Consider the following 13428-nt stretch of genomic DNA (forward strand, 5'->3'; position numbering starts at 1 on the left):
ACTTTTTTTGGGCCAACTTAAGGCAAAGACATTAAAAATTCAAAATATATCATATTTCACTCATAAAATTCTGTGCTTGTAAATGCCTTAAAATTATCCCTCTAATATGTGTGTCAAATTTTTTTTCACCTATGATGGAACTAAGATTTTTTTTTCCTGTTTATGTAAGAGAACTGGTCAAACAGTTTATGATAGTATGCCTTGTCACAGTGATAGGCTGAGGTAAAATCTTTCTACTCTGTCATTCCCTACCTGTTATAGTATATCATTATCAAACAAAAAGACACCTTAACTGACAGAGGTTTACAGCAAGTGTGATTTATGGAACAAGTTTTTTGTATTTAACTTAACATGAAATTTAAATACCTGAGGGAGTTTTTAACATTCATTTGCTAGGTAGTCAATAAAGAAAAAATATTTGAAAAAAAAACCACAGAAAAATAAATTAAGGGAAGGGTGAAAATGAAGAAAGCTTCATCAGCACCAGTAGAATTTAGTACCTTTGCTCTAAACCCTTCCAAGCTCCAGCTAGAATTGAAGTGCACACTGATATAAATCAGAAAATAGCAGAAGATGTATTTGCTAAATAAGGTACCAATCAGTATTAAATTAAGCATAAGCTTTTATAATCAGTTTATAATCTTTTAACTTTCCAAATGCAATGGATTTAAACTGATATGCATTCAACATACATGTCTAGGCATGTGTTTCCTACAGTTCTAGTCTTTCTTTTTACATTATAACTACAAGAACCTGTACTTTTTGCTTATGACAGAGTGCCTTTTCGAGGTACTTAAAAGTTGTGTATTTATCAGTATTGTTGATATTATTATTTCTGTTATTTTCTTGGGCACAGAAAATTTTCAGCTTTACTAATGGGTAAAGCAATGAGAGTCTGTATAATAATGTGTCTTTTCATGCCTGTGTGTCTGATAAAACTGTGACTTCCTGAAGTAAAGTAAACCTAGTTTAGGGGACCTAATTAGGGTACACTTCTAGGAACAATACTGAGCCCTTGGCTTACAGAGAAGCTGTCTCTGGATATTTTGCATAGCTGATTCAGGAAGCCTGTCAGGCTTGGGGTTCACTTTGTGTGTGGTCACATGCACCATTTATGTGACTATGGAGGTCAGCTAACCCCTAACTAAAGTTTTCTGTGTTAGGGATTGATGAACAGTAAGAGATAACTACTTCATGAATAAATTGCCCTTAGATATTTATGACTGCATAACTGGACATGTAATACTTCTCCTAGCTGCAGCTGTGGTATGGAAATGTATGCTGCCTCACAGCTACCATCCCTCATACAGGTTGCTCCCTCAGAAGAGCAACTCCAGCAGGAAATTTGAGTTTTCCATAATTAATTTGAAAAGAGCCAGTTTTACAAAAGTCATCTATTCAATTCCTCTAACTATCAGGGACCGTCTGATATAAAGAATTTTAGGGGAATTCAATTAGCTCCAGATGTTTAGGGTGGAGAAAAGAAAAGGAGTGGGAAGCTGCTCAGAGTCAAGATCTCTTCCAGCAGCATGGCAGTTGTCAACAGGCAGCTGTCTTTTTGTCTGTCACTTCAGAAACTGAATGGCACACCCTACACTTTCTTTCCTATCACACAAGGTATTCCTACTAGCATCGGTAGGGCAATTCCTGTGAGAGAAAACATCTCATGTAACTGACTGGCTGTAGCTATAGCTTCCATCATAAATTAAATCTCCAATAAAAAACAAGTCCATAATGTCATAACTATTAGGTGAGATGAGAAATAAAGCATGTGCCCTCTGATGATGATGATATTTTCTGTGTAGAAAAGTCCAAGTAACTAACCAGCATTTTATACCTTGCAGCTTAAGAGATCTATAGATTATAATTCTACAGAAACTGGATCACATTCACACACCCTAGAAAGAAAACAGATTTTGTAATTTCAGGAGCATAAACACCACATTCTAAATGGAAAATTTCTAACCTTGCCAACAGCTTCATTTCAGTGACACTTTGCAGTATAAAGTTCCTCCTTGTTATCAGCTTTCTGAACAGTGGTTATCTATCTGCAGAGAGACTATCTTCATAAATGTAAGTAGACAGTCATTAGAAATTATAAACTCTCCTTTAACAGGTGTCTTAGATATTTTGGTTTAGATTTTAAAAAAAATTCACATGAAGACTTCTTAAGTGTCTAGTGTCTATTTGTATTATATTTATTCATACAGCATAATTAATATTTTCATGCACTGATCTTTGATATGTATTGTAGAAGAGATACAGCAGGCAACACAGTCAAAAATAATGTATTTCTGTCAGTATGTATTATCTAGAGAGATGCAGCTCTTTTTGATATTCTGATAGTGATTCCTCTTTCAAAAAAGAAATACTGCAATCACTACCTCAAAAGATCACCACCCCTTCATACTTACAATTTTAATTGATTACAGCAATGCCATTGAACATTTTGCTGTTTTTGCACAATTAAATAGCAAGAGTTAGAATTTGATTGTCGTGCTGTCTTCATTTAATTTTTGGAATCAGTAAATACGTCTTATCTTGAAGAGGAATACAAATATCTCCTGCCTAAAGCTGGGATGACTTTTTTCCCCAGAGCCCTGTTTGTGGCAAATTCCCTTCCCTCATTTCTGAGTTTTGGACATCTACATTATCCTCCTACTAAACCACAGGGACTTCAGTGAGGCACCAGTACAGAGGGAGTACCTGTGCTTTCACAAACCAGGCCTACTGGTGCCAACTCAAATGCATTCATTAGTAACAGGTGATGTCTTCCACAGGCTCCTTCAACCCAGAAGATTATTTACCACAGATTTTGGGTGCACAGTAGTGAAAAACTGCATCTATGTATGAGGATACATGGCATAACCTCACTTTTCCCATGTGAAGCATTAAGGGTTTTGGATTGTGAGGGTTCACTTTCAATCCCCTCCTCAGTTCCTGTTAAGTACTTTGAAAAATTCTAAAATTATAAACATTTAATAATGTGGTAGAATCCTTTTCCACTGAGCTGTCATCAGCAGCTGTACACTACATTGTAGCTCATAATCCTTCGTCAGGATATATAAAATTGAGCAGGATAAAGAAGAAATTGGAAGTTGATAAATTTCCTCAAATTTTGTCTCCTGTTGCTGTCTAATGGCCAGTACTGGAATTTGTTGTTGGAGCCTGTGATTATGCTGTTACTTGACAATGGCTATACCCAGAGACCTCAACAGATTGAAGTTCACACCAGCTGTCACCATTGTGCAGAACATTTCTCTCAAATGACATTCAACGTAACTGAACTGAAACTTATGGGTACACAAGCACATTGTAACAAGGAGTTATATGAGATCAGTAAGAATAATTTAATTTTAAAAATTACTTTTTATGTTGATTCTTGCATTAAAGTTGAAGAGGGCGGAGCAGAACACCATGTTTCTATATGCATCAGCTCCAGCTGAAATGGTGATGCAGAAATAATCATCAGAAATTTATGCAACTTGTAACTTACATGTATAACTACTTGTATAATTAAATTATATTACAAAATTATTGAGAAATTTTTATTCTTTCAATGCTTTATTAGTACATAACATTTTAATTGGCCAATATTTTTTACGTATATGGCATTCCATAAAAAGAATATTGGGAGTTTTTTCACTGTGCTCATAGAAGTGTTGCTATTAAATTCCACATAATGCAACAAAAATATCAATGTAGAGAAGAATTAGAAAATATCAATCCCTAACCCCTCAAGTGCATGATGTTGGTAGAGATGAAGATTCATCTAACTGAGAAGGTCAGGTACTGCTTTTATTCCTTTCTAACGACTCATTTGCCATCATCTTACTATCTGACAACCACACTCATTATTGAAAAAATCTGTTCTGACTTAGTGTGCTTGGACTAAATCCCCATGACAGAAGAAGATAATATTTTATTTAATTAGATAATAAGTGTTTTAATTTTAATAAAGCTCAACTTTATTAGCAAAACAAGAATAATTAAAAAAAGAATATAAGTTCTTTTTACTTAATTGTTTTTGAATAAGGTTGTATTCTAATCTAATTTGAACAGGAAGATATTTCAAAATGCAGAACCATGTTGTTTATTACCATTTTTTCAAAAAGTAGTCAGAAGAATGTAAATTTTTGGTAGCAGATATTTTGCTAAGCATAAAAAAAGAAGACATAGAAATACAACACAAAGAAAATTAATCATAAGATATGCACAGCTTACTAATTCAAATAATGCTTTTTAAATTTTTATATATATATGTGTGCACACATGCGCATCCATTAATTGACATTTTTAATTATTGTTTGAAATTTTCATAGTACTAAGAAAGCCGGCTCACAGATAGGAGTCTCTTATTAAAAGGCCTGTACAGAGCTAGTAAAAAGACACTTCTTCCTGTTACAAATAATTTTCAGCTTTGAAAATTGTTCTTTTCCAAATGACCTTTAAATAATCATTCTTTTCTCCTTTTGTTCACCTTTCTTTTACCTCATGATTTTGCAGTTGGACTCAAGTATCTTAAAGGTCTTTTTTAACCTCAAGGATTCTCTGATTCTGTGATTTTAGTTGCTCCTAGTTTCCGTATACCTATTGTCATTCATCTGACCCATTTGTAGCAGTGTCCTAACTCCTCTCAACACAAGCTTTAGTCTGCAGCCTTGCCTGACTAAAGCATGCTAACTTATTATTTAGAAGATTCCCTAGGTAATTCAAACTTTTAGGATAAGGAAACATTTGCACTGATTGTGTTGTGAGCAGATTTTACCTTGTCCCTAAATGTCCTCTGCAGTGGTATGTGTGTGATGGAGAGGGAAAGACAGAAAAGCTATTATATTGGATTTGATTAGCAACAATTACACTGTTCTTTTTAACTTTTCCATGTCCTGAATTAAAGTCTCTGACATCCCCATACTCTTTGAATCTTAGGAAAATTTTCAAGGTTTATGCATTTTTAAAGGGAAGAAATAAATACATTTGTGTGAAAGCAGTACATTAGATTCTAATTATCAGTTTTTAAAAGAAGCTATGCAATCTGTGTAGATCATAGAGTTCTTGCCAAGAGAAAATATGTGTAGAATAATTATATTTTAAAAGGGCAGCCTTCCAAATAGAAGACTCATTTGCACCCTCCTCTCTTGTAGTGGGTATCCTTGTTCCAACACACACTTTTGCAGTAGAGATCTGCCATAATGGGTCTGCTTGGGTCCATGTTAACTGTACAAAAAATGACCTTTTTTTCCTTTCCTCTGTTCAGGCCATCATTCTGTATTTTCAGTCTTAGGTAATATTGGAGCTGAATGATATTCTGGTTACTCAAATAGTTTTCATTGCACATCTTACCCCCAAGAAAGTACAGGCTACTGGTGGCTACAGAATGGGAGTAGATACAGGAAGATAAAATAATGGAGTAAAATCCTAAAATACATTGCATAAAGACAAATGATGTAAAGATACAGATGTGGGATGTATAACTAATACATAGTTATATGTTGTTACATGTTGTGCAGGCAAGGAATGGTTAATAGCTTGGAATATTTACCATTTTTTTAGATCAGATAAGCACTGCAATATAGCATTTAAACTGATTTACTAGTAACAAATATATGGGACAGTGTTTTTTTGTTTTTTTTTTCAACCTGTGAAACTGGCAGTGGAATAAGACCTAGAATCTCAGAGTGTATCATAGGGTAAATATATCAGTTTAGGGGTTGTAAACATTCCTTGACATTTGGGAAATGCGGAAAGGGAAGTTGTCAACTCATACAGCAACTTCTCAATGTCTGTATTGCTGTGAAATTAGGATCACGGCAATCCAGGCAGATGTCATAGCCCTTGCTCTGGCATGATTTGTGCAGGTATAGTGATTGCTTCATTTTAAAGTAGACTATCTTGCAATTTTTTAAGCTTCTTTTGTTTCCAATTTCTTTCCCTATATATGTGAATTTACATATTTGACTTTCAAAATGATTGTATTAATAGAAGTCATTGAAGTATTTAAGGAAAGAGAAAGTGAACAGTTGAGGATCAGATGAATAGGATACTGAAGAGAAAATCAGCACCACAGGATACTGAGGAACAAATACATCTGATCCATACTCCTGCGATGCTTGATTTACCTAGGAGTGTAGACCCATTCTTGAAGTACATTGCCTAATGCATTTCCTGGTCTTTCATGTGATTTGAAATTATTTACGCAGGTGTATGAAATCTGGAAGTGACACTGAATTATTGAAGCAGTAAGATCTTAATTTATTGCTAAAATACAAACAATTATACTTCTTGTTAGAAACTGTCAGAAGAACTGAATAAATAATTTCTCCCAGATGTGCTAGTAGTGACTTGTTACCAACTTTTCATCCTCTCTGAAGCAAACTATCATTCAGCTTGTTACAGGCTGAAGCAGATTGCTAGATCACATGGACTTGTAGACTGACTCAGTCTGGCATCTGGTACTGGATATGATTCAAAAACATTGCCGTAATTTCTGCATAGATTTATGCAATGTATCTTACAATAGTCTCCATCTTATTATTCATACTTTATTTTTTTAATCAGTCATTTCCTTTGCCATATGTGTTATTGTTTTTACACATTAGCAAGAATTATGGAATGATATGTCTTTTTCTGCCATCACAGAAAAAAATATTCATGATTTTCTGCCCTAACAAGAGTTTTGCTGCAAGAAATTATTAGTTTTACACTTGGGATAGATTTGCCCAGAGATCTGACACTAAACTGTGATACTTACATAGCAGAGAATACAAGTGTAGATTTCAGCAAAGATAGAAATGAATCCCTCACATTTCCAAGCCTCCGCTGCATTTTTAATATTCAGGATTTATAGGGAAAACATAAAATTAAGACAAACTCTGTGAATGCAATCATTTGTACAACCTTGTTGCAGTAAATTCAAGTGATTCTGGAATATAAATACTTTGTGGGGAGGGAAGTAGGTAATATCTGAGCACTTGTTCTCTTGCCCTTTAATTTTACAGAAATAGTGGAAGACCAAGAATTAGAAAATAAGTGCAAGCAAGAAGGTGAAATGGGATACAAATCCAAAGTTGCTGTGGACACAGTGTCAGAAAAACTAGTCTCTCACAAATCTTCTGTTTTTCAGCACACACAAAAAAAAAAAGCCTTTTCTTTCAGTGCAATACGGCTTGTAACACATAAATCAAGACAGAGTAGCAAGCACTTATTCTTTAGCCTAAACTTCTTTCTGGAAAATTTCAGGCATTGAAAGTCAGGATTATTTCCTAGTGTTGTGTAAGTACAGCTAATGCTATCTTCTTGCTCTTCATCCTTGCATCTGAATCTAAGTTTTACATTCTCTTTATTGTTGGAGAATTTAGTTAATTTTAAATTAATCAATCAGCTGTTCCCTGCAGTAATTTGACACTGTGTAATGTTGAATTGACCCACAAATTGCATAGCTTGGTGTGGGTTATAAATAAGCATGCATTTGCACATTGTCCTGAAATGTCATCCAGGAAGCTTATGTCAAAATCAGCAGATTTGATGAATAAATACCACGTGATACATCCCAGCTAATTCAGAGCATTGCAGCTCTGCTTAAATAGGTAAAATGGTTCCTAGGTTTTACTAGATGAGTGATACTTGTGAAGCCCAGTGAATACATCTGCAACTGTACAATTGCTATTCCTACCAGTTGTAAATCTTTCTTTCCACAATACATTTGAGAAAAAAACTATGTTTAGTCTCGTCTTTGTATTTCAATCTTCCTTTGTCTTGGGAGCCCTTGCTTTTCCTGCTTTTTCTCCAGCTAGGAAAAGCAACTATAATTGATTCTCTCTAGTATAATCCAAGGGCTCAGATAAGACAGGCAATACAGCCTGATTTGTTACTAGTTGAACACAAAACCTACAGCTGGCAATCAGAAACACACTGAACCATCTCAGATTTAGTGCCAAATCAATGACAGGAGATGGGAGTAATCTTGTCATGCTTCCCTGTTTACAAATTCCTGTTTCATAATTGCATTATTTTGCTTTATGATATGATTACTTCCAGGAGTATGCATCAAGGTAGTCTTCACAATGAAGCCCAAACAAATTTTATTTAATATAGGGATACTGCTAAAACAGTTGTCTGGTTCCCTCTAAAAAGTTTTTACACTTTTTTTCTTCAAGCTTTCTCATCATCATTTTGATTCTTTTTTTACTCTTGATGTGTGTCTGTAAGCCTCTAAATTATAATGGAAGAAAAATACCAAGTTTTTACTAAGCAGAGTGTAATGAAACAGCAGGAAGTTTTGAGGCATGTAAATTAAAATAAGGAGGAAGAAATAGACATTAATTATCTCAGATTGCATTATCATTTCATTTTGCAAGCAAGGAAATATTTAACACCTTGGAAGCAAAATACTTTAGTTTGGACTGGAGAAATAATTTAAAATTACATGTGGGGGGCAGCTGGATGAAAGATCAGAAATTAATATATTCACTGAGCAAGAATGATGAGGTGAAAAAGCAGACAAAGAAGAGACTAAGCTCGTGTTCGCTCTGTGCCACAAACCATGACCTCTTCCACAGTCACAAGGACCTATTTTCAATTTCAAGTCAATAGCTATAAATGTTAGTAATTGCCTTTAACTCCTTTTCTGTAGCTTAGCTTCTTGCCCCATTACCAAAACCATTTCGTTTCTCAGTAATTCATTTTCTACATAATCTCCTTTCATGTCCCATGTTTCCTCTATTGTGTTTCACCTTGGACAGTACATCATGTAAATAAAGTCTGTATCCATAATCGCTTTACAATTCAACTTAAGAGAATTCACTCTTGAAAACTCCATTCTGATCAGCGGCCATTATAGAAGATCTTTTTAGTCCTCACTAGATGGAAAAAGTGGATGAATATTTTTAAAACTATTTCAGTACCCAGGATGTAACCTTGTGTATCTTTTCAAAGCTTTTAGATGCATTTAAAGGATGAGTATGGAACAGGTAAAGGCATCTGAGAAAGAAGTTCATCATACTGTTTTTGGATTTAAAATAACCCTGTATTTAAAATAATGTTTAAGGCCACTTTATTGTAGGATAGACACTGATTAAAGGGGCAAAAACATCCAAGAAGTTGAATTCAAGTTTTGGGGTTTTTTTAAAATTTTATTTTAAAATTATAACTAGAGATTCATGAGAGTAATAGCCAGAAAAAATGTGTATATTGGTATTTAAGGCAGAAAATATTGAGTTCTGTACTCTTTCAAAATGAGCTAGAAACTCCTAGATTCACAGTCTTCAGTGGGATTATCTCAGAAAAGACAAAAGTAAGAGATCAAATATTTGGGTAAAAGGTAGTATTTTTAGTTCTGTTTAGCATTTGCTGTAATCATGAGGTGTATATTTTCTTTTTTAACCAAGTTTGAGTTTCAGATGCCATCAAGCTCTTGCTCTTGAAATAATTAGATATTTCCCTTTTTCTTCTCTGAAAGCCAAATGCCTGTGAAAGCTTTTGACACTCTCCCATGTCACTTCACATTTGTTTGATGTGGCTATGGGTGATTTTATGTCCTTGGTCTTAAATTTCAGTTTATAACAAATGTAAAGCCCTGCTTCACTGCAGTTTTAGTTACTGAACTGCAGCAAGTCTGTGCTGTACTAAATAGGTGTAAAAGTTTTGCATAACATACTACCCACATTTTTTCCATGCACTTAGAGGCACTTAAGGACTTAAAAAATTGGTTCCTCCAAAGTCTTTTATTACATTAAAAAAAATTGCTGTCTAGCCTAGGAAAAGCTATTAATATTTTTGTCCTCTCTTTTATTTTGCTTCTCCAGCTTCACTCTGACTTGGACAAGGGCGTCGGCACTGTTAAATATACCCTTTCAGGAGATGGTGCTGGCACGGTTTTTACCATTGATGAGACCACAGGAGACATCCATGCCATAAGGAGCCTAGATCGAGAAGAAAAACCTTTCTACACACTCCGGGCTCAGGCTGTGGATGTTGACACCAAGAAACCACTAGAGCCTGAATCAGAGTTCATCATCAAAGTGCAGGACATTAATGATAATGAGCCAAAGTTTCTGGATGGGCCTTATATTGCCAGTGTCCCAGAAATGTCTCCAGTGGGTGAGTAAGAAGCTATAAATGCTTGATAACTAACTGCATATTACTTAATTGTCTCAATGTACTTTTCTTGCTGAGAGAGGGATGAAATGAAATAAACAGCTTCTGAAACTCATTATTAGAAATGTTCTTAATATTCTGTGCCTAGGTATACACAGATTACAGTTTTGTTTTTAGCTTTGCTTATTCAGAAACTTATTCTCCTGCAATATGAGAATCTGCAGAGTAGGATGAGTTTAAAAAAAAAAAAATATATATATTCAAGGAAGGTATGCTAAGGTCCTGGGGTTCTGTAACTCCAAACCTATTATGTCACATTATGTGGTTCATTCCCCTCTCTTCCTAGTTAACATTTGCTGTTTGCTGGACAAAATTAGATTGCCTATTTACTGTAAAGCATCTTGCCATTTAACTGGTTTTGTCTTTGTGGCTCTTAAACTCCTACAGCACTTGCATGTTCTCCTAATTATGCATTAAGGGACAATTATTTATTGAAGTCCTGTTATACTCTGCATGCTCAAAGTAACTATTGCCCTTGCCTTGGTCGCAATGCAAGAATGAGAGTCTACAAGAGTGGCTCAAGTTGTCAAAACAAATCTTTAGTGCATCATACTCTTAAGTTAAAAAAAAAGAAAAAAAGAAAAAAAAAAAAGATTGCCTGGGAACCTGGTAAGTTTTCAAAAACCTAGTGTACAGAGGACAGAGTAATTTTCTTTTCAGAGAAAGGTGGACTGCAGTAATGATACTGAAGTACTGGAATAGGTTTTTGCTTGAAGAAGTTTCACAACACGATAGATATTTGCCAGGAATGACATGAAGAGCATTGATCCTGCTTTGGAGCAGGAGAATAGGCTAAATGGGCCCTTTTGGTCTCTTCCTGATGGCTGATTCTGCAATGGTCCTGAGCAGTGTGTTTGCAACATAAGCACAGTGCTTGTGTCCTACTGCCAGATGGCATTTTGGGTTTCCCTGCAGGCTCCAGAAATTAATTTGTTCTGGGCTGGGAGTCATTTAACTTCCCAGTGCTAGTTCCAGCTTATTGCCCTTCTCTCTCCTGAACTGTATTTTCCCAGTACTTCACAAGCTAATACCAGCCATTTAATACTCCTGGCAGTTGTTAACAGTTTTGGAAGTTTTCTGACTTTGAAGTGACAGAGGGATACTCTTCCCCTTCAGCTATGTACCTCAGATGTTGATACTTTTAAAGTCAATCTGGGAAGCAACTACCTATCTACAAAAGCTGCTACATAGAATTAATGAGGTATTATTTTAAATTTTGTGGTAAGGAGCAGTATAATGCGGTAGAATGTGATAAAATGTGATGTGAGTAGACATGAAGAGATGATCATGTTAATCTTATAGAAGTGTAGAGAAACGTTCACTATAGTCACCTACAGGACTCTGTCTGTAGATTCACAATATAGGTGCACTATTGTTTCCCTTAATGAGATGCATAATAATATTACTTACAGTTTTATCATGTATTGATGAAAACCATTTGTTACATTTTGACACCTGTGTCTGTGGCAAATTCAAAATAACATTTCTCACCAGTAAATGTAGGGTCGGTAGTGAAATTGTGTTTAAAACCTTATCAGAAAGAAAAAATGAAAATCTGTTATGGTGTTAGTACAGCAGAACACAGTGCCTACATTTATTCCCTTACTCTGTTGTTCTCCCCTATATTTCTTTGTTATTTCCCTAAATATGTATGTGAAGCAGAAGATTAAATGCTAACAGAGCTTTTATTTCATATAAAATACTCTTCAAGATGTGCCATATATTGGCAGCTTTTACATGGATGAGGAGTTGCATGACTAAATGAGATACAACTGAGCATGCTGTGACATGCATACAGCATTTTAAAAGAAATGCTTTTCAATTTATTCTCCTTTAGAAAAACAGAAGTCGATGCCATGGCAAAATTAGATCTTCTTGGTCTTCTCTTTATTTGGTCACGTTCACTATATCTATTCCTCTATAAAAAAAATAAAAGATGGATGAAAATTGATCAGAAAAGGCAAGGCAAGGAAAGAGTTTCCTAAATGGAAGCCTAAACTTCAATTAGTGGCTACTAAAGAAGATAAGAATTTTTGCTGTTAGATTGTCTTACTGTAAAAATATCCAGAAATGCTTTGTCTTCTGTAGTGTGCCAGGAGATTGTGTCTTCTCTGATGTAGGTCTTGCTATTCTCTTGTTTTTTCTTGTCTGTTTTTCCTTCCTTATGCAAGCACAGATTTCTCAGAGGATCTAAAACTACTCCTTTCTATCATCAGTACCATTTAGTTGCACCTTTAGAGATGCTTAGACCTACCAGTGCCTGAGGCTGACATTGAAAATCACTTTGATTTTTCAGCTGGTGAAGCATATGGTTGTCTTGGCTTAGGAAAAATCTCAGATAAACTCTTCCTCTCTTTTTTTTTTTTTTTTTTTTTACATTTTCATTTTCTAGTTGCCACTTTTAAAATACCAAATGTTCCAAATTCCACTTACTATACTTTTACAACAGTATTGATTATAAACTGTACTCATGGACATATTTCTTGGGAAATGGTGGGAAATTCACTGAAACACTACATTTTTAACCCTTACTAGTCTCTTATGTGAGCCTGACAAGCTTTTGTGACTACTGACTTGCAATCTTTTATTGTTTCATGACATTTGCATGCAAAGGTTTACCCAGTTTGATACTTTATCCCAAGGCTATTGTCAATATTATTAGTAATGGTACTTTCTAGAAATTGTCATGGCTACACGGTTGTCAGTTTTGTAATGTCTCTAGACTTCCTAATAATTGCTATTGCTGAATCTGGGATGGCTGAAATAATGCCACAGCATTCACCTCTGGAATCAAGGTTGCAGTCACAGTGTAATAATAAAATTGTACATCAACTGGACCTTGGTAATTTTTTACTAGAAAAAGTGCAAAAAAATGAAAATTCATGGCATTCTCAAGTTCTGGTTTTCTGCACAGAGGTATTACTTAGATATACCTGTCATAGCCTTGTTTTTCACAGTAGATTTTCTTAGAACTTTTGTTACTTTCCATGCATGTTGTAGGTGGAAGTTTACTTTTTCCCTTCAAATTTACATTGAGGGCAGATTGAATTTTCTTCTGCAGTTTCTGTACTCTAGTGTTGGTTTCTTTTTCCTTTAAATCAATACCATTAATTAAAAAAGATAGTGGTACAGAATATCTCTTATTCTTTTTCTGAAGAGATAGTTTTAGGACTGCTATTTTTACTTAGTGGTGCCTTCCTTACCAGGAGCCAAATTCCTTCATATGCTCTTAAGGAAAAAAGTTAGAAGGACTTTTACCCAGTACAAATAACC

General features: G+C 34.9%; 1 protein-coding gene across 1 annotated transcript in view; it reads left to right on the forward strand.

Moving 5' to 3' along the window:
• The window catches only part of LOC128812911 (cadherin-12), a 152677-nt gene that overhangs the window by 22399 nt on the left and 116850 nt on the right, over positions 1–13428 (forward strand). Inside the window, exon 2 of the mRNA XM_053987577.1 lies at positions 9804–10098. Coding sequence (XP_053843552.1) covers positions 9804–10098 — 295 coding nt within the window. The remainder of the gene's footprint in view (positions 1–9803; positions 10099–13428) is intronic.

The sequence above is a fragment of the Vidua macroura genome, chromosome 1, assembly GCF_024509145.1.
Source record: "Vidua macroura isolate BioBank_ID:100142 chromosome 1, ASM2450914v1, whole genome shotgun sequence".
Classification (NCBI taxonomy): domain Eukaryota; kingdom Metazoa; phylum Chordata; class Aves; order Passeriformes; family Viduidae; genus Vidua; species Vidua macroura.